The 25,667-nt window shown below is 35.2% G+C and overlaps 1 protein-coding gene across 1 annotated transcript in view; it reads right to left on the reverse strand.

Annotated features, from left to right (window-relative positions):
* The window catches only part of LOC126649785 (transcription factor SPT20 homolog), a 30,100-nt gene that overhangs the window by 3,344 nt on the left and 1,089 nt on the right, over positions 1 to 25,667 (reverse strand). The window contains 22 exon segments of the mRNA XM_050334204.1: positions 745 to 842; positions 1,991 to 2,006; positions 2,181 to 2,236; positions 4,416 to 4,542; positions 4,544 to 4,571; positions 5,555 to 5,867; positions 7,579 to 7,737; positions 7,959 to 8,067; positions 10,365 to 10,482; positions 12,042 to 12,074; positions 14,084 to 14,241; positions 15,193 to 15,264; positions 16,230 to 16,286; positions 16,373 to 16,529; positions 17,733 to 17,869; positions 18,761 to 18,817; positions 18,953 to 19,069; positions 19,569 to 19,672; positions 20,313 to 20,439; positions 23,664 to 23,730; positions 23,814 to 23,872; positions 25,010 to 25,045. Of these exon segments, the coding sequence (XP_050190161.1) occupies positions 745 to 842; positions 1,991 to 2,006; positions 2,181 to 2,236; positions 4,416 to 4,542; positions 4,544 to 4,571; positions 5,555 to 5,867; positions 7,579 to 7,737; positions 7,959 to 8,067; positions 10,365 to 10,482; positions 12,042 to 12,074; positions 14,084 to 14,241; positions 15,193 to 15,264; positions 16,230 to 16,286; positions 16,373 to 16,529; positions 17,733 to 17,869; positions 18,761 to 18,817; positions 18,953 to 19,069; positions 19,569 to 19,672; positions 20,313 to 20,439; positions 23,664 to 23,730; positions 23,814 to 23,872; positions 25,010 to 25,045 (2,205 nt within the window).

Consider the following 25,667-nt stretch of genomic DNA (forward strand, 5'->3'; position numbering starts at 1 on the left):
CTACAGTAGCACAAGCGAAATTATTATGACAAACTTCAGTATCCAGTAGAGACTACACGGTAAGCAGAAGTCTTGCATGTCTGGGAAGATGAACACAAATGCAGAGCAGCTTGTTTTCCCAAACTGCTGCATCAGGTTGGTAAAGATTTATAAGTGCAGGTAGACTAACCACTCAAAATTTATCATTTTGAGAACAGGTCTCGATCAAGACTTTAGACTTTTTCAGTGCTTAAAACTTTTAACACCAGTCACAAGCAGCAGTAGAGCAAATGTCTTAAGATTACAGCCTTAAAGCCAATTTATACTTCTTCTGGTGCAAAGAAAATTCTGTTGAACTACAGCAATGAGGATCGTAAGCCAGCTCACAGCAGTGTAAGTAGGAATTTTTAGTTAACTCTGTAATCGTGACATCATTCTTTTCTCAGTTTATCTGATGTATCTGCTAGTTATGATAAAGCTGATTTTACACCACTCATACAGTCAGCTAGCTCTCTTCATGATAGAGTTAGACAATGCTCAGCCAGTTGTTTTGTTTCAGCTCTTCTACACAGGATACAAATAAAGAAGTATAACCCAGTTCCAGCCATAGCAACAGAGCCCCTGCAGTCTTTGCTGTTTGAGAAGATTTAGAAGGCTGTCCTCCACCTCTGCTACAGATCTGTTGGGTAAAGGCTCATTTACTTGTGAAGATGGGGAGAAACTGTTTCATCCATGCACCCCAGACTGAGGGCTGTTAGCACACACCTGCTCTCCCTGTTGCTGAGGACTACAGGCTGTGGGCTGCTGAGGTTGTTGCTGTGGAGAAAACTGTGACAGCTGCTGCTGGAGTGGGTTAAAAATAAGTAACCACCTGGAAGCTGTTAAAGATTAAAAACAAAAGGCATAATTCAATCAAACTGCTGAGCACCCCACTGTTCTAGGATGAATATAACATTGATAATGACATACTCCCTAGAGGTTTGGGTTTGGTTTTTTTTTTAATACCTTTAAAATCAGTAAGTTTACAGTTGCTGCTGTTTGTGAAAAAGTCTTATGTTCTGAAAACAAACCTGTGTGAAATTATAGTGAGACATGTCCACAGAAAAATACATTTTAATTATTCTAACTAAAACATTAGATATTGTACTAATACTGAAAATGTAAATGTTAGCCTTCAAAAGCCCTGCATATTATTTCCACTTTCAGAATATTCCATTGGATTTTAATACATAGTGAGATGGCCTTGATTTCTCTCCCTTATTCCAGCTTTAATTGCACTGATTTCAGCCAAATATTCTTGGTGTATATGAGTGGCAGAGCTAGCTTGAAAGGATGTACTTCAATGTGGAATCACAAATATAAGCACTTAGATCTACAGAAGAGCTCTACTCTGGCATAATTGCCTCCTGTGCCTCACTTTTCCATTTTTCTGGAGTGTGTACAGGAGTGGGAGGAGGAAGTGGCAAAGTTACAGCTGTTCTTTTACTGGTAGTAACTTCTTGAAGTGTGGTGCAACACACATGGAACACTGATAGCTGCAACTCTGCACCAGTAACTGGCAGCTGAATTCAAGATCCAGGAACTCCACCCAGTTCCACAAACAGTCCCTGTTCTGCTTTTAAATGCAACTCTGACAGAATAAGCAATATTCTGCTCGTGATTATATTTGTATCTATACTTAGTGGAAAGAAAGCATTTACAGACCTTCTAAACTCCCTATCTTACATGAGCTTCTATTTCCCTTACCAGAAGCTCTTTAAACCTATTACTGTACCTACCTGGCCATGCTGAGCTCAGCTTTTAGGCATTCTGTGTGTAACCCCTGAGTGATGCTACTGTACTGTTTGGTACAGTATAATCATAATTTCAGTATAGAGAATGATTTGCAATAAAAGCTTAGGCAAATCCTGAAAATAGAAGATTGTATTTTAGCATTAATCTTTTGAAGTAAAATGTCAGTATTTTTAGATTGTTACTGAAAATTACCTGCTTTGTTCTACGCTAGAAATATAATTTCCACCTGGTATCTCCGTGGAAGTAGGTTTTTCTCTTATTCTAAGCATTTTAAATAAGCCATTAAAATTTGCAGTAAATGGTCTGACCAACTGGCTCCAAAGATGTGTGCAGGGCAATGCAGTAAAAAGGTTTGTATAGAAAGATAAGAAATTATCATTCTTATTGTGTCCAAGAATATCAATTACCTGTAGAAGATTTAAGGGCCGAAGATTTGATGTATTTTTCAAACCAAAGGGGCTGCCTGTTAAAGAGAACATCTTTTCATTAGTAGGGAGTCTTTACTCAGTTATATTTGTGTATTGCAATACAGCTTTCCACAGGGGCTATTTCTAAACATTTGGAAGTTGGAAAACTGTCAAGTGTAAATTTTATACTTAATACAATGCTGCATTTTCCATAATGTTAATTTCATAGTTATTCAGACTCAAAGTACAAGAGAGCTGTATTGCTACTGAACAGTGTACCCTGTAACCTGTAACTTGCTAATGCATTCACATAAAGGTGAAAGGAGAACACCTCAGCAGTTACTCTTCAGTGATTCTTCTGCCTTTAAAAACTTGTACTGTTTGTACAGTAAATCCAAAAAAGTCCACAGTCTCAATGAAGTAACACACTCTAAGTTCATCAGTCTTTAACAGGAAACAATCCCACACAAAATCTGAGCAACTCTCCAGTAAGCCAGCAGCTATCAAGCAGAAGCCCTGGAGGTCTCACACAGACCTGGCTCAGTTCACTACTCCCATCTGTTGTGTGGGTGACAGCACAGCATAGAAAAATCTGTGACACCAAACCGGTAAAGGCTGGTAGTGCTTGAAAGGACAGAATTAGACTAAAAGTGATCCTAGTGAATTGAACAAATGGTCCAAGATTCAATAACATTGAATTTAAAAAAGACAAATGAACAAGTACAAAATCGTAACTAGCTTTGTGTCTATACAGCAAGAAAGGACATGAGAAGAAGCTACAGTAAGTCACAAACATATCCAAATCATCCATATAACAAACTACAGAGCACACAAAAGAACATCTTCAGAGATTTTACATTTATAAAATTCACTGTCACAAGATGCTGTAGGTTCCAGAAATATAAATGGGTTCAAAAACCAATTAGATAAATCCACAGACCAGAAATCTAGCATGGGATATTAGAGCACAAAGATCCATGTGGATATTCTTCAGTTTAAAAAGTCCTCAAAGCTGTATATTGCCAGAAGAGGTACAGTTGTAGAGAGGGGATGTTTTACTTCACACTTTTGCCATCTTAAACTCTTTCCTCAGTATCCTCTAATGACAACTGTCAGAGACAGAATATAAACTGGATGGATTTTTGGCCTAAACCAGTAAAGCCATTCTTACATTACATTGTTAATGTAATGCTGTTGCAAAAAATACAGATAAAAAATAGGCAGACCTCATCTGGGGAAATGTAAACAGGAATGTTGTGAAAGAGATGAGATGCATTTATTCTGCTGTGCTCCACAATGGTAAATCAGCCAAGCTCAGGCTTGTGTCCAGTTTTGGTTATCACATTTTAAGAAGGATGTAAGCAAATTGGACAGTCTAGAAGAGAGTGACAGGATTATGACAGGTTTGAAAAATATGACCTATCAGAAAGAGAAGACAAATGTGGGACATGACAGCGTGTTTCATATTTAGAAGGTAAAGAGAAAGGGTGAACAACCCGTTTTCATGTCTGAAAGGCACAGGAAAAAAAAAATCTTGCAATTAAGGAGATGCACTGTAACTAGAAGCAAACATTTTGCACGGATAATAAACTACTCCAAACAGCTACTGAGGAAGATTGGAATCTTCTTTAGTAAAGGTATTTAAAGACAACTTAGATAAAGATTGGTTCCGTATGGTTAGACAGATTTGGCTGTCTTAGCATAAGGGATGGATATCTTGAAGTCTCCTGTCATTCTCATTCTATAATCATACATTAGGGGTTTTTTCTTTATTATATGTTCAGAAAAAATAAACTGAGAATTTAAAGTGGGCTTTTAAGATTTATACAGTCACATTTAAAGGCAAAAAGGAATTACTTAATTGTTGTACTAGAAGAAAGGAGTCCCAGGGACAGAATAAAATGCCTCACACATTTAAAAAGTGAGTCCTCCTTCTAAGTTCAGTCATGCCCTCTTTCTGGCAGTCATCATTATCAAAGTTGCATTTGAGTTCGGAGTTTCTGTCAAACTTCCTACTGAGCATAACAAACAATCCAGGTTTTGAGTCGAGCTCACCAAAAATCAACTTCAAACAATCTCCAACATAGTTTATACTTTGAATGCAAAAACACATACGTTATTCCTGAGCTCCAGCCATCAAATACACAATCTATTTTGTTCATTTTTCTCACAAAAAGTTCTCATGCTGTCCCTATCTGAAGGGTGGGTCACACCTTTCAACTCAGTCACACTGACCTGCTTGAGAGGCAGACTGCATTGCAGCGGGCAGCGCACTTGGTACCAGACCTCCTGATGGTAAAATGCCACTCAGATTTATACCTGCAGGGGCTATGGCACCAGTGTTGCACCCCAGCATAGGGCTTTGAACCACTCATCAGTGACTGTGCTCCACTGCAGAAAAGGAAAGACATCACATCAAATCCAAGTGGCACGAGTGAATCTGAGTAACTACATTTTTTCCCTCCGTCTCACAGCAAGTAAATCAATTGTTTGTTGTAAATGGGATTAGGGATAAAGCATCAATGCAGCATAAAAAAAAATTGTTTTGCCTAGAGCATAACATGTATGCTCCATATTCTCCGCATATACAGGTTTTTTAATCCTATGGTATCGGCTAAGGAAAATAAACCACAAGCAGTACTTTTATTCTAGAAATACTAAAAGATCAACAGTAATCAAAATGGTTGTACTACCATAAAAGGAACAGGTTTGCATTTTCTTTTTGCCATATAAAAAATATCCCCAATTTATCAACAGTGATCAACTGCTGAACACCTTAGATGAATAATTCAAGTGTCTTGATGCTTGCACTGGACTACGCTATGTGTCTCGCACTGACTATCTTGTTTGCAGAATTTCTTTTAGTCTAAAAAGTAGTTCGTGTTATACCACACAATCAGCATTTATTATTTTCTTTAAACCACAAATGAGTTTTAGGGATCAAAGAATGTTTAACCTCAATATTTTTTTAAATTGATTGAAACAAACCTGTTTCCATTTTTCATTTAAATTGGTCTGCATACGGTATTCTACCTCCTCTCTGATTAATAAAAGTTTTCAAACTTTTAGAGCAAAACCTCAGACAGAAACCAACTAATTGAGATTAAGCCTTAAGAAATTGACTTATGTGACTCCAAAAAGATTAAAGTAATAAAGGCCTTCCTTAATAGACCTTTTCAATATTCCAGTAGTAGGTGCCTTCTATTTGAGAAATACAAACAGTTTCTAGTGGCTCTTCACTTTATAATTACAGATTCTATTGCAGATCCTGAAATGTATCTACCCTAATGGACGGTGGACAGTCCTGGGCCACTCTCCCCCTCCCACCAGTCAACCCATGGCAAATTAAGAAACCATCATAACAGAAGACTTACCACACTGAGCCCACTACATTGATGAAGTTAAGTCCTGTAGGGTTTTCCATGACCTGGGTGGAGGTTGTTCCTGTTGTAATGGATGTTACCATGGTGGAAAGAGGAATGGTCATTACGGGCAGTGCCTGGCTCAGAGACATTTGCTGCTGAGCAAATGGGGTTAACAAAGTGGGCTGAGGGGTGAAGCCTGAATCCTGGGGAGGAGGGGTGGCAGAAGGGGTAATAGGAGTTGAGCTCTGAGCATCAGGAGGGTGTGGGGTCGATGAAGGGGTGTTGGTTGGAGTAGGAGTAGATGGTTTAGGAGTTCCAGACCCTGCTCATTGAGAAAAATAAAAAGTGCTAGTTTGTTATAAAAGGCCAATCCTTTTTGTATAATAAGATTAATGGAATCTTACTTAGCACTGACAACTTGTTCTGTTTTTTAGACTGCAGGTGTTAATTTCTACATGGCACAAGTGTTGCAGCACACACTTGTTGTTCAGGATGCAGTATAATCACAAAGAAAGCCCATTCTCCATGCTTCAATCCTTATGGCATACACCGATTTGTATCCTCCTTTAAGGCTTCCATAATTTATTGTACATTAAGTCATAAGTCCATTCAGGAACACTTACAAGAATTTCTTAGTGACCACTTTAACCTAATTAATGTTTTTGTCCTAAACTGTTAAACAAATACTATATATGCACTGTTTCCACAATAGCATAGTATTAAAAACATATCATGGAAAACAGAGTCAACAAAGAACATGTAGTATTTCAATCATCATAGGACTGATCTAAATTTCATTAGATAGCTAAATTGCCATTTGCCAAATTTTGATCAACTAAATAGCAATTATTTAAGAACCAAAGGATAATACTGCATCTTTAAAAGCTACTGTGTGATTCCTTCTGCTTAAATGTAGCAAATACAGATGTATTTGTTGTGGAGGCAGTAGCCAAAGTTTATCAATAGAAAACCCAAAAACTTGAGCTGGTTTTTTTTGTTTTCTTTTTTTCTTTTTTAGCTTTCATGTCCTGCAGAAAGAAAGGAAATAAATTGAATGGTGACCAGAGCCTTAACGTAACAACTGTGTGCAGCAGATTTACACAATTCATAGCACTAACATAAAACCAGAGTCAATATGTTAGAAGAAAACTTTTGTAAGTTTTCTTCTTTTTTATTTTGTACAAAACAAGAAGGCAGAAAAGTTACACCTTTTGACCTACCCAGTTTTTAAATTATTTAATGCAAAAAGCATATTATAATACTGTGCAGAATACTGGAACCTACAGTGTAGTTATTCATAAGAAAACTGAGAAACTGCAGCTATGGTCTCCTTTTTGTAAAATCTGTTCATGAAATGGCTCAAGATAAATACATATTTTTAAAAAAATTATGATCTATAGCTATGATTACAATGAACCTGTCAGTGTTAATGAAAATACTTAAACTAAAACATCACTTCTGATTGAAATTCGCATTTTAACACCTGAGCATTTGGTGCTAGCAGCAGCAGCATCACCACCACACTTGCAGTCAGCAATGATTTGTAAAACAGTGTAGGAGTGTTTTTAAAAAATCACCTTATTGTTTATTGTATCATCACCTTGGGAGTGATCGGATTATATACATACATAGATACACAACTGCACCAGCTCCTATAACATTTAATAAACTAAATGCTTAAGCTAAGGCAAACTGATCTAACATACTGTTTTTACATTGGAGGAAAAAAAATCTACACTTTAGAATTTTATCTCATCACATCATCTACCAGCCTTTCATATATGAAGAGATCATGCTAATTGCGTGAAATGTATTAAAATGTATACACAGAGGGTGCATACATATATACACAGAAAACAAACACAGTTACAATAAACAGAAAATACATACAGTGAACAAGAGACCTGCCTAAAGCTGCACAACTTACACAATTTGGGGTACACTGTTCATCATTCCACAGGTTAAGAAGTTTATCTAGGGAAGCATTTATGCAAAAGCCTAAGATTTAATGGAGAACTTACGTCATGACTCACTTTGTGAAGAGTTCACAGGAGACATGACAGCTGTAGAGAGCATGCTAACTTGATTAAGATCCATAGATTGTTTCCGAGAAAGACCAGGAGGCTTAGAAGGAGGAGGAGGAGTTGGGGATTTTAGATGGCCACTTGACTGTTGTGAACTAAAAATATTACCTGAAAAAGCATAATTAAAATACATTATTGTTCTGTGAGTACAGATTAACTCAAATATTTGTTAGGTTACAATTTTGTAACCAATATAATCAGAAATCAAAAAAAATTATGCTCTTCTCACAGATAAGATACTAGTATTTTTTTATTAAATCTTTACTAAAGGGATATCCTGCCTTTACAGAACATGTAAAAAGGAAATGCTTGAGTTAATAAATAATTACCTGAAGAGCTACTTCCTGAACTTGAAGGTAATTTGATAGGAGGAGGTCGGTGTTTTACACCTTTCCCCAGCACTGAAGACTGAACAGAGCCTGATATACTTTCTGGCTGCTGGGAAGAAAGAGGAATTAACACTACCACAGCAATGATGTCAGCTTCCACACAGATGACAGACAATTCAAGTAATTTGTATTAAGACACCTCAAAACTATGCCAAAATTCCCTTCAAAACATTTCAAATTTTTACGTATTTATTTAAAAAAACATAACCTATGACCAACTCCCTTTAGATAAAGTGTTTACCATCGAGCAGCAGCATGAAAGTGCTGGTAAAAATTTAAACTGTGCAAAAAATAATCAAAGTAATTAAAGAGTTTCACTTTTCTCCATAATTCTGAAATCCTTCTTAGTACTTTTCACAAATGCAAGCATGACAAATACTCTTGAAGTAAAAGAACACTTTGGTTTTACTTGAAAAGTTGCATAATTTCATTCATTCACTTTGTATTTACTTGACATTTCCAACCAAGACAGATTTAAAGAATAGGACTGGAATTCCTGATTCTAGGAGTAGGATTTTAAATGCATTCAGCAAAATCCTGAATGCACAGAAAACAAGATACATTTCCCCATTGGCTTCAGTGGCATAAAAACTTCATTAATGTTTTTAGAGGGAAGATGCTCCCTTTTTATTTATTCCTAAAATCTACTTATCAGGCTGTCTGAACATAAATTGACTTCAGCTACTTGAGTCTGTAGTTTGCATTCCGTCACAACAGACCCTAGATCCATAATTCCAATAGCTGACACTGTCAAAAGACTCAAGAATGAAACATATTTACAGTTATATATAGTCTATGTATTTTTACCTATACATTTTTACCTATAAAATGTTTACCTATATGTATTTTCCATAAATGAAAGTAATGCCTAAACAAACATACAGCCCACAAACTGCTGAAACTAGAACATGAGGCTGTTGATATGATGAATGGAATATTTCAATGCTGGAGTCTAAATTACATGTGCATGAATTGAGAAATCAGATGATTCTGCATTGTGCAGAATCACCCTTTTTGGCAAGCTTAGCTTCCATTGATTCTCAGTAATGACAGAGTCCCTCTACGTGTTTCTAATTACTTGATTATGAAAAAGCATTTTTTGAAAAAAATTTTGAGGACTACCTTTCTCTTCTTCTACTAAAATCTGCTTGCTTGATTTTGAAAATAAAGACTAATGCCCCATTCCAAAGGTGACTAGAACATCGAATACAGTAACCTGAGTAATTTTGGTCCAGATTTTGGTGGGGGCTTGCACAGGCAGACAAGATGACTTCTGCAAGTACCCTCCCACCCCAAGTTATTATATGATTTTAGTGCATATATACACATGTGCAAGTACATGCCTGTATGTGTATATACATTAACTTTCACATCCCTTTCTGCAGCTGCTGGCCTTGAAATGCTGCTGGTCTAGATGACACCAAGAACTACCTCTTTGACAGCAATGTCGTTGGAGTTTAAAACTAGGTGTTTAGGGGAGAGATGTCACTAGGAAAATAGCCGAACAGATACAAATGTAATTTACTACTTGGAGCCTAAATACAGCTCACTGCTAAAGTACTGAATCTGACCAACAAAGCCAGAAGCAGCACAAAACACAAGGCAATGCTAACAGACAGGAAAATCTAGGAATTCAAGAATTTATACTGGAAATGTTGAAGCATGTGTGGATGCAAATATACACACTTGAAAGTTGTTTGGGGAATGGTGGTTTGTTATTTTTTTTGTTTGGGGTTTTTTGTTTTTTCCTTTGTTTTAGGTTTTCCACTTCAAATTAAAAAGAAAATAATTTTAATTCCTAAAGGTAAAAGAAGTTTAGGTACTCCATCTCCTTCTGTGTTTACTGACCTGAAAAATAAAACATATAGCTGCATTTTATTAGACTGCTCTTTGAAAGGTTCATCTGAACAGGGGAACATGCTAAAACAAAACCCTGGAGCTAACTACACTATACACAGCCAAAAAAAACCCCAAAACATCAAAAAGATAACATTTCAACACAGAAAACATAAATGCTTTCCTTTAACTTTTCCAATATAGTCACACTGAATGATCATGACTACAATACATTAAAAAATTCATTCAGGATGACATGGTTATGTTATTTTACTTCTAAATATGGATAGCAAAAATTATCTTGAGATTTGCTCAGTTGGTTAGAGCACATGCAAATAATGCAAAGGTCATGGCATTCGATCCCCATATGGACCATTCACTTAAGAGTTGATGATCCTTGCAGGTCCCTTCCAACTCAAAATACCCTTTGAAACAAACAAAGCAATCTTTGAAATTGTAATAATTAAATAATCAGGGGAAAATAAAAAATGTGTGGCTCAATCAACTCACTTCCATTTCCTTCCCTGGAGAAAGATGACTTAGATTGACTGATCCACTTGAATTATGAAATATTTTCACAGGACATTTGGCTTCACTTTGTACTAACTCCTGATACTGGTTCACCACCCTGAAACAAACAATGAGGACATAAAAAGATTAACAACTTTTAACTTCTAAAGTAGATACATATATATAAACACATAATTGTATATGCTATGGTCATATATTTTATATATTATGTAAGCATAATTCTATATACAATAGATATGCACATTTATAAAAAGTATTTACATCTCTATGTGTCTTTCTACATTATGCTCCTGGGCTCTTAGGTTTATTCCATTCTAATGTTTAATCCTTGTCTTTTGGAGGAACATGGAAAACAGTAGGTAGAACAGATCCCTTTCTGAAAAGCAACTGCAGGTCTTTGGGATGTCAGTCAATGGGGATCCCACTCCCTTCATAGAAGCCCAGAATCTTTTTATAAAAGGTATCTCTTCTGCTTATGCTCCCTGTGGAGCAGTCAACCCCTCCTTTAACTTGAGGCCTATGTCAGATGAGGAGTCTAAATACAAGGGATGAACAATCACTCCTCTTTGAGCATCATGACAGACACTTGATTAAGCACCAATAGCACCAGGCAAAAAAATTTAAAATACTGTTCTATCAAACGAAATACTACATCTCTACTAATCTAAGACAACCAAGTTGAGGTAAAACTGTTTCACAAACATAAGCAGAATATACAAAGTGACCTTGGAGACTTGAAAAATCAAGCTGAAGTGCTGTTCTAACTAACACTCTGGCAGACTCAATGAAAAACTGCTGGAATATTTCTATTACTTTACACCTAAACGTGATGAACAACATTTTATTTTGGTATAGCACTGATTCTGTAATATGCTGTTACTTGACTAATGCAGACCTAAGCAAGGGCCTCAAGATACACGAGAGAGGAATGGGTGCAGTGTACTTTTTTCAGCAATTAGATTTCAGACTGAATTAAAATTACAGTGGAATTAAGAGCAGTAAAGTGCCATGTACTCAAAAGGTGGTCCTGCCCTCCTCTATTGTTGCATCTTGTCCTAGTCCCTGAAACCCAATTGCTTATTCTGATAGAAGGACTTGCTTTTTAAAGGTTCTGTGCTCATATGCACAGGTATCTAATGTGATGCACACTGACAAACATTTGAAAAAACATTTATTTTGGTGCCTGTTATCCCTGAATTGCTACTCCTACTCATTCTATGACTAAAATATACTGAAAAACTGTCTTATTAGTTGCTTCTCTGGAAAAGCCAAATTAAGTAATGCACAACACACAAAAGTAAGTTGTAAAGTAAACCTTAAGTCCTAGATTATGCTTCAAATGACAAGTTCAAATGAACCATTTCCATGAAGGCTAATTTACCATACAAAATGTCAGGATGGAATTCCTGCTAAGTGCTCTCAAAGTTCAGGTAGCACAACAAACTGTAATCACATATTTGATTTCCTCTATTATTCCTTGCTTCTTAAATACAGAAACTACACACTATATTCTACTTCCTATTACGATGATTAATTCCTCTTATTTCTCCTTCTCTGTTCTGCATCTGTTTCTATAACCATAACAAAATGGGTAAAAGGAACAAAATTCATTATTTGGCACCAAACCAAATGGCTTTACATACTATATTAAATTACCTTTCAGCATCAGTCTTCGAACCAATAAGGAACCTAAAATGTAAAATACATTTTCAGTCATGAATTGGACTAAAAGACCATATTTTTATAATCACAAGACTTCAAACAAATGTCAGTGCTTCCTTTTTTTCAGACCTGCTCAACATACAGATGATTATGTATCCATTCAATGGACTGGTTATTATTCAGTACTTGAAATATATACTTGAATTCCTAACTATATATAAGATATACACACGTGGTCTAATGTGGTCTCCTTTAGGAGTAAATTACCTACAAAGCGGAAGGCAGAATATGGAAGTTTTGGATTTTATATTTTCAAAGAAATAGACATAACTGCTACAGAATTGTTACTGTAAAAAGTACAAAGTTATGTATAAATGAACAACATATCAATATGCTCACACTGAAATATAACTGTCCTAAGGGTATGTCAAAAGCAGCCCTACCCATTAATATTTTAGCAAATATTTAGCTTCCATTATTTGATTTCACTTATGCAAATTCCAATTCCCTATGATTTTCCAGCCCTCCTAAATAAGTATTTCTCTTCTGCATAGCACTTACGGCTTGCCAACTTATTACTGCAGTGATTTTTTTTAAAACACCTTTTTTCTCTTTCTCCAGCTCCAAGAATTAAAATAAAAATTAAAAACATTGTTTTATTTCACTGAACAACAAAAATGTTTACTTCACCTTTTATTTTGTATGACAGTTTGCTAATGAAGAATTATCTGAGTTTTTATGAACTTTAATTGGCAGTATCTTAGCAATGAACTCCACCCCACCACCACCACCCCAGGCACCTAATACCTCTAAATGATTTGATTCCCAACCTTATTACACAACTCTAAGCTAGCACTGCTGTTCTAGGAAGATAAATTAGTATGTGTGCTGGGTTTGGCTGGGTTAGAGTTAATTTCTCCATAGTAGCTGATATAGGGCTGTGCTTTGGATTTGTGCTGAAAACAATGTTAATAATACATGGGTATTTTAAGTATTCCTGAGCAGTACCTACAAAGTTCTTTTTTGCCTCTCACCAGCAAGTGGGCTTGAGGTGCACAAGAAGTTGGGAAGTGATACTGCAAGGACAGCTGACCCCAAGTGACCAAAGAAAGGGTATTCCACACTATATGGCATCATCAGCATATAAAGCCAGTGGTAAAAGGAAGGAAAGGTGGGGGAGTGTAATTAGGGTGATGGCTTTGTCTTTCCAAGTAACCTTTAGGCATGATGGGGCCCTGCTCTCCCTGAGACAGATTAACACCTACCTGCCCAAGGGAAGTGGTTAATTAATTTCTTGCTTTTGCTTTGCTTACGTGTGTGGGTTTTCCTTTGCTTATTAAATGGCCTTTATCTCAACCAACAAGTTTCCCCACTTTTACCCTTCCAATTCTTTCCCCCATCCCAGCAGGGAAGCAGGGGAAGAGGGGCAGAGCAAGTCTCTGCATGGTGCTTAGTTGCCAGCTGGGGTTAAACCACAACAGTATGGAAACAAACTATTCAAGTCTATGGATAAAATATTCTTAATACTCAAGATGTTTTAAGATTTGGATAAAAAATAAGAGAAGAATTACACACTAGACAGTAAAAATAATTCTCATTAGCAGAATTAAAAAGTTTGCTCAGGCTCACTGCTCCTTGCCTTACTGAAATTTATAGGTTCTACTCTGCTGTTCAGGTTCCTCCACATAAATAATCTGGTACATACAACAAAAAGAGCCAAGAACAGAAAATCTTTGTAGAAACACAGCCAAAACCAGTATATTCAAACCAATTAAAAATTAAAAAGCTTCTTAGAAGCTTATGTTTTCCTTCATTTATTTAGCTTAAATTTCTCTGTCTAAGGGTAAACAGAATATAGTCAAGTCTCAAGCTTTCACAGCATCAGGGAGATTTTAAGAACACTAAAAAAGCATGCAGCAATGTCTCATGGTGTCTCCAGAATTTTTGTGGATTGTGTTTCTTGGTGGTTGTTTTTACATTGTTGTATTTCTTCATCTATCAGGTCACAGCACAGTTTAAAAATGCATGTAACTTACTGTGATGGAGTTAATAGGTTGTCATTTTCCTCATCACCTTTGAGTGTCTGAATTTTACCATAGTACAAGGGATTGCCAAGAGACTGGAAAATGGTCAGCTTTGTTTTTTGAAGCTGAGTACCAACTTCACATTCAAATATATAATCATCTTTTATTTCCTAAAAAGACAGAAGAAAATAACCTAGTAACAACTTGAACAACTGTTAGCAGAACCAGTGAGTAAAACAGACCAGCTGTATATACAGTATAGTAATAAACATTCTGTAAGTAACTCTGTGAGTAAGTAAAACTCTACAGGAAGGAGTGCATTATCTGAAATGAAAGTGATTTGAAAGTTATCTAAAGGGATGAAAGGAAAAAGAGTTTATCACCTCTTGAAAACACAAATATATTGAAAAACCTAAACAATCATTAGACATGGAAAGGCAGACCGGGTAAACATATATAAGAACAGTTTTATAGAAATTATGACAATGCAAAAAAATGTTCAGAGCAAAACACTGGGAGTAAAGATTAAGTTCTATGGGAAAGTATTACTTTTTTCCAATATGAAACTACAAAGACATCATGATACATGCTGTTAATAAAGATAGTATCTTGCCTCTAAAATTATAAAAAATAATCAATTATCTATGGCTGATTACATTTAATTACTACTTCTTATCAAATAATGTAATTTGTGCCAAAAATCTTAAAGTTCAACTTGCATATTGCAGAAAGAGCTTTTTGTAAGAGGCGTTTAATACTAATTTCTTTCAAAATTTAACATTTTGATTTTAACTGAAGCTCTTTTCCATCATCCTTTGAGTGTCTGAGTAAAGAAAGCAGTTTGTTGAGCAGAGTGCTGCTCCTTGTAAATTATTATGCTTTCTTCACTGCAAGCTGCTCTTCCTTGTATTTCTGGAAAATCTGAGGAAATTACAAGGTATCCTTGCTGTACTGTAGAAAATTACAAGTATCTCTGGTAATCTTCCTGTGTCTATGTAACACATGGAAGATTAATTCCATTGGGACAGAGAAGATTATTCCTAGATTATTTTGATTTTGTTGAAATAAGAGGCATTTTAACTAAAGACAGCAAAGTTTGGCCAAAGGTCTAAACTACTCACATGTGCTGGCCAGACAGTTGGTTGTGAGTCATCAGGCTTGATAGACTTTTCCACTTTGGCATATTTTTCCACCTTAAAGAAAACAGAGAGATCAGAAAAGAAAGAATCCCATTTTATGCATTCAGAAAAACTGAACTGGAGAATTTTCAGAACTTGACATTTACAGTGTTACACCGTATTTGCTATGTTAAACAAAAGAGTGAAGGAGGTGATTGTCCCACTCTGCTCTGCACTGGTGTGGCCTCTCTTCTTTGTGGTGACAAGTGACAGGACCCAAGGGAATGGCCTGAAGTTGTGTCGGGGAGGTTTAGGATGGATATTAGGAAAAATTGATTCACCCAGAGGGTGGTCAGGTACTGGAACAGGCTCCCCAGGGAAGTGTTCACAGTACCAAGCCTGATGGAGTTCAAGTGTTTGAACAAGACACTTGGTGTGATTTTTGGGGATTTCCTGTCCTGCAGGAGATGATCATTGTAGGTGCCTGCCAACTTAGGATATTCTATGATTCTATGAGTCCCTTCTGTACACTGGTAGTATGTGTTTCAGCAGTGCCAGAAACTAAGAACATGAATGTCCCTGAGAAAAGAATGCACACAGGGTGATCAAAAGAACTCTCAACTAGAATTCTCTGTATAAAAATCAAAACTTCTCAAAATCATAATGTGCCATAGTATCATAACACATCAAAGAGAGGAATTTCTACCAAGATGAGAAGTGACTCATTTTTAAATAATCTACAAACCTAATTTGTTCTTCTGGTTTTTATATTGTCAAACAACTTCAAACAGACATTTGCTCACTGAACCCACAGAAGAAAAATAGTAACAGTTGTACTGTTTACTTCATACAAACTATTCTATTACAATTGCGGTGTGGTTTCACTTGTGTTTATAACTTATAGTACAGAAAAGTAATTGTAAATGGTAAAGTTACCCCATTTTTATTTTCTGATACTGGATACTCTTTAGTCACTTCTTCATATAATACAATGTTCAATACAATTGCTAATAATTGCTAATGGTAACAACTGGTCTTACGTCTACTTCAGAAGGTGCAGTCAAGTAACAAGGGTTCTGTTTCCACATATCTACGCACTGGAAAATGAAAAAGCAGGATTAATATATTACATGCTTTAATTAAACAGTTAGAAGCATATGAAATTACTTCTCAGAACACTTACGTTTCCAGCTTTAGAAATTTTGAGGTCATACTGCTGGGCTGCTTTCCTCTCCTTCCTTTTCTGTAAGTAGTCAAGTAGTCTGAGCTGAGGTGGAGTTGAGTAGTGAGCTACTTCCTGCTGTCTGTTCAGAGAGGACCTTGAGTACCTTTTGAAGCACCTATGGCAAAATGACACAAGCTTGTAAAACCATCAATATTAAATTCTCCACTGCCTGTGTATGAACACAAAGATATGCAGAGAACATCCTACTTACATTGAGACTAACAGGTTTTTAAAATATTAATTTAAATTTGCTGTTCTGGATTATACTGTACAACTCTTTTTACTTCATATTTATAAAATATACTAGTATTCTGTTCATGAGTTTCAACACTAAGAACCAGGTTATTTTTTAAATGCATAATTAAAATACATTATCAAAAGGAGTAATTAAGAAGTTGCTAAACTTAAAATTCTATGATTCTATGATTTGTATATTATCACAGATTTCAGTTCCATCAAAAGATCTTTGTACTGCTTATGTAACTACAAACACAGTAAATGCTCTCTATTTGTTTCATGACAAACTCGTTGCTATAGTAATGCTGTTCCAGACATTCATTTAACACCTTTGTCTATTTTTCTAGTGGAATGTTTGTTGACCACCAAGCTCACATTTCAAGGACAGCTTGATCAATTTCACTATTTTAGACATTGCCACTAGTTTTGCATTAGCACAGTATTACAATACAGATCTAATTTTAAATATTTCAGTAATTTCAACAGACCATTAGTACATTTCCCTTCTACAGAGTGAAAGAAATTCTTGTAGCAGAACAAATATGAACCATTTCAAGCTTTTGTGGGAAAAAAGTGAACAACCATGCAGAAAAGTGAAATAATTCCAACTTTTTCAAGATTCTGATATGCCTACACTTCTGTTTAGCCTGATCATCAAACATACAAATAATTCCCTTGACTTCTTCATTCAGAATTAAGCTTATACATAGCTTTTAACAGATCAGAGACCAATATGCAACATATCCATTTATATATTTTACAATACTGATCTGCCATCTGACTCAGCCTCCACATAAATTATGAAAAAAAAGAAAGACTAAACTCAAACTGCAATATAACAGATTATGTTGAGAAAATATATATAGACTTTCCTTTGATATACAAAAATAAGCATACTATAGTATCTACTACTAACTGAAATACAGAGCACTTAAATTGAGCACTTAAAAATAAGATATCATTTCTTGCGTGTTTCTCACACAATCCTAATATTTCAGTAAGTATTTCATATGAGTAGCTAAATTTTCACATAAAGCGTTATTTATATTTTTCTTTGAAAATGTTTCAAACTGAAAACTACCGTTTCATGGGGCGAGTGTTCATCTTCTGCTTGTTGTACAGGAGTCTGTTTGTAGTACACATCACTGCTATCGAAGGATCAAGACACAAAGGCTCTGCTGTAGCCAAAATAAGTTGGCTCTCAAGTAGGAGTTTGTCCTCCTGTAATATACACAGCTGTTTAAAATGTTAAATTATGAAAACGTTTACACTAATTAAGCTCTTATATACCTATGGAGATGGAAATCATCTTAGAGAAAACAGAAAAAATTGCGTGTGGACAGTCAACAAAAGAAACTATTCAACAATTAAGTATCCCTAACCATTATTATCAGTTACAGAGCTTGGGTAGGGTTTCCAATACGAAAAAAACCCACGAAATCTGCTGAAAAGTACAGGTCATGTTCTGGGGTTTTTTTTGTGTGGGTTTTGTTTGCTTGCTTTAAACATACCAGTGAAATCCATTTTCTGTCAGTGATTTATATTGATGTACTGGCAATCAGTGCCATAAAGATGATCTACTTTAGATTACAATTTGAAATAGATTTGAGCATGACTGTGGCTCTCACATACAATCACATTGAGTACACCACGCTGTTCAACAATTCACTAACTGTAACTGTACAACTGTAGTTACTTTGGATTCTCTTTACTTTAAAAGTATCAATAGTAAAATAAAGGCGGAGGAGCAATTGTTTCATTAGATTGCCAGTGCTTTTCTGGGGCTGCACATTGCAATGAATGAAGTAGGATAAACTAGTTAGAGTCACTCCAAGGCTGTCATTTTGCACTTCCAAAAATTAAGGTATGATTCTACAAAACCTTCAGCAAATCCTATTGTATTCTATGGCATCTTGTGGAAAGATGCTATTAAGTTAATTTGGCAGCTCTCTGAAGCGTGACCCATGCAAAAGTATACACACTGACAGTTTGAATTAATAAAAAAAGAGCAATTTCTATATTTATGAAAAACAAATAGAAAACTTTAAGTAACTTAACTTTATCATGTATTTATGACATCATTGTAAAGTTTTAAAATAACCTCTAAACCAACTGTGTCCATTTGTAGTTGTCACTTGTTATAGAATGCACATCACAAATTAAAGTCTGAGGAAGAAGAAAGACATAATGGTAATAAGCTTTCAATTGAGTGATAAGATTTCTTAATATATGTTCTGTAATAGTACATATCCAGTCTAGGAACTATGGTAATACTGAGAAATTACTTAAGCCACTTCTTACTTGCATTGTAGGATGCAAAAGAATGTGCTTGCTTTGGTATGTTGGAGATTTCATGTTACCAGACTGCCTATAGTGACGTATTTCTGCTATGACACATCCACAATGAAAAATATTAACCTAGTTGAAAGAAAGAAAAACAACTTTTAAATAAACAAATATTTACCAATTCACCCCACCTCTAAATAGAAGTTTTTTATATAGCATATAAAATTCAGTGAAACTATAAATAAAACTAATCACTAATTTTTTCAGACCAATGCTCTTTACAACATACGAAGACATACCTAAAATACAAGCTTAAAACATACTGTTTCATATGCCAGCAATGTAGTTTCAAGAAATTCCCATGCCAAGCATTGTCGTTACAATAAAGAACAAAGGGCATTTTGCTACATCACAGAGTTGAAGCTGTTTTACAGCTATAACCATAGCAATTTTTATCTCTTTCTCCTCAGTATTTTTTTTCCTGAATAACAATAATATTACAGTTTCAAATGCACAAGTGTCTTTTGATTAGAAACACCTGTGCAAAGCATTCAAAAAAATCAAGGTCTATCTGGGTCCAAAACATTAAGTTCTTTTTGAAAAAAACCCAAAACACAAAAAACTTTCAAACCTGAGATTTTTCCAGAAGATCAACCAAAATAGGTGGTAGTTCCTCTGCATCCAAATATTCAAGCAGCTCTCCTTCCTCATAAGGCAGACGAATGGTCTCAGAATCTGAATTTAAACTAAACATATTACTTTTCTTTTGCCTGACAAGTTCCAACTTTAACAATGAGAAATCTAAAGCAAACTTGCTACAGGGAAAAGCAGGGTTGGCAGAAACTATCCAAACAGACCATTTTTTTTGCACAGTGTTAGTTTTCACATCCCTTTCTGTTCCCAGGGCTTTATTTTGCTCTTATGGTGCTAATAGACAGAATTTTTGCTCGCAGGTGACATACTCTATGCTCTTATTGCATGTCACAGTACCAACAGCAAGGAGATACAACCAAACCAGAACACAAATGCCTTTAGACAGACCTAGAAATGCCTTTAGACAGATACAGAAAACAATCTGACAGAAACAATCTGACAGAAGGAACCTGATGTAAGAGAAACTTAGATATGCAACTCCAGAAACTAAGTGGAAATAAGAGAATGAAAGGCTATTAAAAAGGCTCGTATCTACAGATTTGCACTGCACCTCACAGCTTTATGTAAATTTTTAATTCAAGTACAGTTGTTTGTTCTCCCTTGACCCCTTGTCCCCAGAATGATCCTAGAAGTGGAACAGTTAAATGTGAGCAACAATATATTCCAACTATTTACATAGCATTCTGAGTATTTTTTAAAAATTAAAGAGTAAAAATATTACCTGAACCATTTTTTCCCCTGAGCATAAGTGAATAACCCTCATTTCCCGGATAGAGGTTCACTACCAAACATGACAACGTCTCCTGCATAACCAGCTTCTCAAGTAAATTCACATTTCTCCTCAGCTTCTGCTTTAAAAGTAAACATTGCTCATGAACATAGTACAATGAAATAATTAGTAGAAAGAGAAACAATTGCTAGAATATGACTATTATTTAGATTAATGATAAAGTATACATCTAAACAAGCCCAGTTAAATTTAATTGTGCTATATTCAACAGAGTAAATATATTATGTATTATCACACATAATTATATACACAGGTTTTTTGAATAAAAACCACTCATATAAATTAAAAACCCTAGAACTGGAAGTCCAGAGACAACAGTTAATAAGAATGATGCTATGCTATGATATTATAAATCTACAGTGGCTCTATTTATTTGTATAATTTCTACAAACATAATTTATCCACTACACATTGTTTGATAAAAACAGTAAAATATTTAGTACTTTCAAATATTCCCAACAGAAGCAGATATTTATCTCCAGGATTAAAATACTGAATTACAGTATTTGGAAGCTTTAATTACATTTTCTTGTCTGTATTTGCTGAAATCTGATCCAGCAGCTGCAGACTATTCTGCACACTATTCCCTTATTTAACTATACGAATGATCTTTTCCACGTATAACAGATTTTTAAAATTACTTGATGTGTTTCAGTGACCCCATATATATCCTACCAACTGAAACATTTAAAGACCCCTTAGAAGGGCTTTAAGCAACAAATTAAGACAACCTCAGATTTTTACACCTTCTGGCTGGAGGCCAGAGTTCATCTCTGAATATCAGCTCAGGGAGTTTAACCTGAGTGCTCTACTAACTCTGCCAAGCTACTTATTTCGCATACACCCAAGTAAGTAGTAGTGGGCTATCTTTTTTTTTTTTTTCCAAATTCATCTTTCCATATATATTGAAAAGAGAGAAAGCAGGATTATAACTTACAGGGGAACAAACTTAGAGAAAAAGGACTTGAAACAAAATTAGAATTAATGGGAAAAGAACTGGAGGCGGGTGGGACAATGGGGAATGTATGTCACAGCAACAACAGAGGTAAGAGTGCTCATGAAAGCCAATTTCTCATACAGGATGCTGGAGGTGTATCATCTTAAGCAAAACATTCTTCAGCTAGAACTCCTATTAACCCCTCCACCATTCACCAAACACCAGGAGGCTGCAGGTGCAGTGCTTCAATTTTCAGACACATGCTTGAGTAGGGGATATAGCTATCGGGCTTTCATTTAGACACAGTAGGAAGCAGCCTGAGGTACAGTAAATGCCATTTGAGAGCAAAGTCAGCACTCAAATACTCTGACATCCTCTCTTTTAAAACTGAAAAGCTTTTGAGTATGTTCCCCTGTGTTGGATAAGTTAATTTTTTCATATTTAGCTATGTACTAGCATTAGGACAGAAAGAAATATGAGAATTCTGTAAGTTATGTGAAAGAGATTAGGAAGAAATTAATTACATTAAAGTTATATTTAAAAATAACAAATAAAACAATAAAAAACAATTCAATTTTCCTATCATTGGAATAGAACCAATACAACTTGTAGAAGCTCCTACTGATAATACTGTTAACAGTTCTAATCCAATTTTATTATTTTCAAGAGCTGCAGAAAAAGGATCATTCAATTAAGGGCACTATTCCATCTAAAATATGGGCACAGAATAATTTATACTTACTAGTAACCACTCATGGAATTTCTAAATAAACAATATCTTTTTCCTAAAAATTTGTCTACGTATGCAAAAAATAGCCATGATATTTATTTATGGAAGGCCCCTGCTCTTGTACACTAAAACCTTTAAGCTACATCCAAGTCACTGATTAAATTCTAGTCAGAACTTAGCTCAGTTTTGCTGTAGCAATTAAGAGACACACAATCCTATGCTTGTGGATGAAGTCTGACAATAGTGAAACAGTCTCTTTTAACCTTTGTAACGTGATCTTTGATTTTTCATTTTCAGTTATTACAATCCATAATACAAGAGCAAGATATGTATTAACCATCCACATCTTAGTTCAGTGAATAAGGGCTCTACATACAAATTTGCCTATCATAAGCTTCCAATTCCTTAATAAAGAACTTAATTTTTTATTCAAATCTAGATCAGCAACAACTTCTTTCACCTACGGTGATATTATAACTCTGTTCACTACTTCAATTTTATTGAAGTTGGGTAAGTTTGCCCAGTGCCTTCTAATTTAGCAAGACCTATTGCATTAAAATGCCAGGGTTTTTCCCAGATTCCAGTCTAGCAGGGCTGATCTTCCTGCTGCTCAAATATTTTATTACCCACTCACTATTGATGTTTCAACCTTTTCAAGCCTATAATTTGCTTAAAACCTCACATCTGTGATTTGAATCAGGATCATATGCTAAATATAATTAACCCTACCAGAATCACTGAAAGGAATTACAGATGATTGGTAATTAATATCTCACGTCCGTTTATCTTCTCATTTGTTTTTATTTCCTTGTAAGCAGCAATACAGCTTGTTCTTCTTGTTCCATTTGACATTCACAGTTTAGCAAGGTAACTTGTGCCTTATATTTAGCACTGCTAAGTCTGCTTGAGCTTCTTTGCTAATGCTATGAAAAAATTTCACAAACTTCAGAGTTGACCAACTGTTCAAGAAATAAATTTGAATTTACAACAAAGCACAGAGTCAAAAATTATCCACAGTTTTTCCCATGGAAGTCATTCTAAGCAATTGATTCTGAAACAGTGATACTGACAACAATGCATGCAGCATTGACAGTGGCCCTGAACTTGACCTCAACTGACTTCTGTGACACGGGATTAAGACAGAATGAACAGGTCGCTCAAGACAGTCTAGGCCTTACTGTTCACATTATATCATTCAGTTACTTTAATAGTAATATTCTCTAATTAACTTGTTAGATATATCTGTCCATTCCAGACCATTCTTTTGAAATTCTCTCTTTCCATATAGAGAAAAGCATCTCAAGAGTACACTACATATAATCCTCAGCAAGCATTCTACTTTATTACAGATTTAGGGTTACCAGGTAGTCATTAACTCTCCCATTACCTTGTTTTTATTTCAAACTGAACTAAGATGATGCTATTAAATTACACAGTTTAGTCCACAAAAGTCATAATAATGGTTTCTCCTGCAGTTTTAGCCTTTGGTAACTACAAAAGAAGGAAGAGTTTATTCTTCTTTTAACAAAGAAATTAAGTGAAATAAAAGAAAATGTATTTTCTGAACTTGGCTGTTTAGACAGCAATGAAAAGCTTCTCAGCAATTTCCACTTACCTTTATCTCCGGCTCTTTTTCACGTTCTTGTGTATATAAATCATAGAGTTTTTGAAACACAGATCTTCTGCAATTAAAAAAGCTTAATATGTAACCAAAATTAAATCAAAGAAATGCTATTTAAAAACTGAATACTGAAACTCTTAGTACCTTCCACTGGATAAATATTTTCTTTTGGGAGGTCTGTGATGGGCACTTTCAATGATATACTACAAGAGAAAAGTAAACAAAAAAATAACATACATTATAAAGAAATTTAATTCTATTTACCACACAACTTTACATCATTACCAGACAGTGTTCCATGAATATAGAAAATAATTAACAGCTATGATACATGATTGTTCCAAAAGAGTACTGAACACGATCTGGTCTGTGTTATAGTCATCAACAAGAACACAGCTCAGTTTAGTTGTCAAAAGTAGCATTTCATGGCCATGGCTCTCGCTGCACACAAAGGCTTGATTTTGCATTTGTCTTTTTTAATTACAGTAGTCATTAACAATACTGTACTTAGCTGTTACTGAAGTTCACATAGTTAACACACTGACATTAATGTGGTGAACATGCTAATATACAACCAAATTTATGCATGCTGGCTTGACAACAACTACGATCAAGTTCTCCTCAACAAAACTAATTTCAGGAAGTTTAGTTTTCCCCTTGTGTTTTGCATTTACATTTGTTTTCTCTATAGAGCTGTGCATTATAAAAACAATTCATGTACATTAAATATTCAAATTAAAAAAGAATATGAGAGATATCATCCTACATTAAATATGATTTATATTCTAATAAGGTTTTTCCTAATCTCTATTGTTTGTCTGAAGTATTTTGACTAACAGCTTAGTTCAGAATGTCAGTGAAGAGAGGTTCTCCCACAGAAACACGCATTTCCCATAACAGAGTTCAAGGTAACTGTTGTATCACATCAGCATGAAAGAACACGAATGTGAAGGCACTTGCCTCTTTGTTCTAACTGGGCCACCCTTAAAGAGGATTTTACCATACATTTCTGCCAGCTGTCTCTGTAGAGCTCTGCCTATTTCACAGCACAAAGATACGCTGGTTTAAAAGGGGAAAACTGAAGTCCTGCATAGTCTATCACCATTGCACTTGCTGATATTTGCAGTACAATGGGTAAGAGACAAATACATGACAGCAATTTGAGGGAGAATTTTGTAAACTCAGTGTTATGTGTATGAGTGATTATTTATACACATACACATAATTACATAACATGCTTTTACACTGCTTTTCAGAAAAGATAAAAAAATTACTGTTGTATTTTTATAACTGTGAGACCAATATATTATGTACAAGCAAATAATTTAGCTGCTTCTTACCTCGGCACGATCCAATGCCACTTCCAAAGCTTGTTGCTGCAAGAATCGCAACAGTGTTTTTAGATATTACATGAGTTGTTTAAACATCCTCATACATAAAAACACCACAAAATCTCTATGAATGATATGGACTTATAATTAGAAGATAGGCTCAAACATTCTTTGGCACATACTAAACAGCTGAGACCTCATGTAACTGTATCACAAGGTTTGGCTAAATTATGTAGCCTTAGAAAAATGAAAGGCAATTGGAATTAAAAATAGGAATAGAAATTACACATAATAAAAGCAGTGACAAATATTAACCAAAACAGTTAGCGATGACAATTAGAAAACCTGCTCTCCTTTGTTAAGCTGGTCACTAATTCAACAGAAAGGCTAGGCCAAAGTGTCCCTGAACAGTTGTCCAGGAAGAAAACAGTTTAACTTCTAGGTACCGGTGCCCAACTATTAATACATAAAATTGAAACGATGACCTTGTGCTCAGAACGTTACTTCAGCACACAATACAATTTGCGAAGAGTTTCTTATGACATAAGAAATGGTGGCTAAGAAACAAAACCAGTGTCCACTCCAGATTTTCTCCAAGGCAGGCTAAGAAGTCTGGCCAAAACACAGCAAAATCAGGAAAAGCTGCTCTCTACCCCATTGCGTAGTA

Source organism: Myiozetetes cayanensis, unplaced genomic scaffold (assembly GCF_022539395.1).
Source record: "Myiozetetes cayanensis isolate MyiCay16 unplaced genomic scaffold, myiCay2020 scf5-8, whole genome shotgun sequence".
In the NCBI taxonomy this organism is placed as follows: Eukaryota; Metazoa; Chordata; class Aves; order Passeriformes; family Tyrannidae; genus Myiozetetes; species Myiozetetes cayanensis.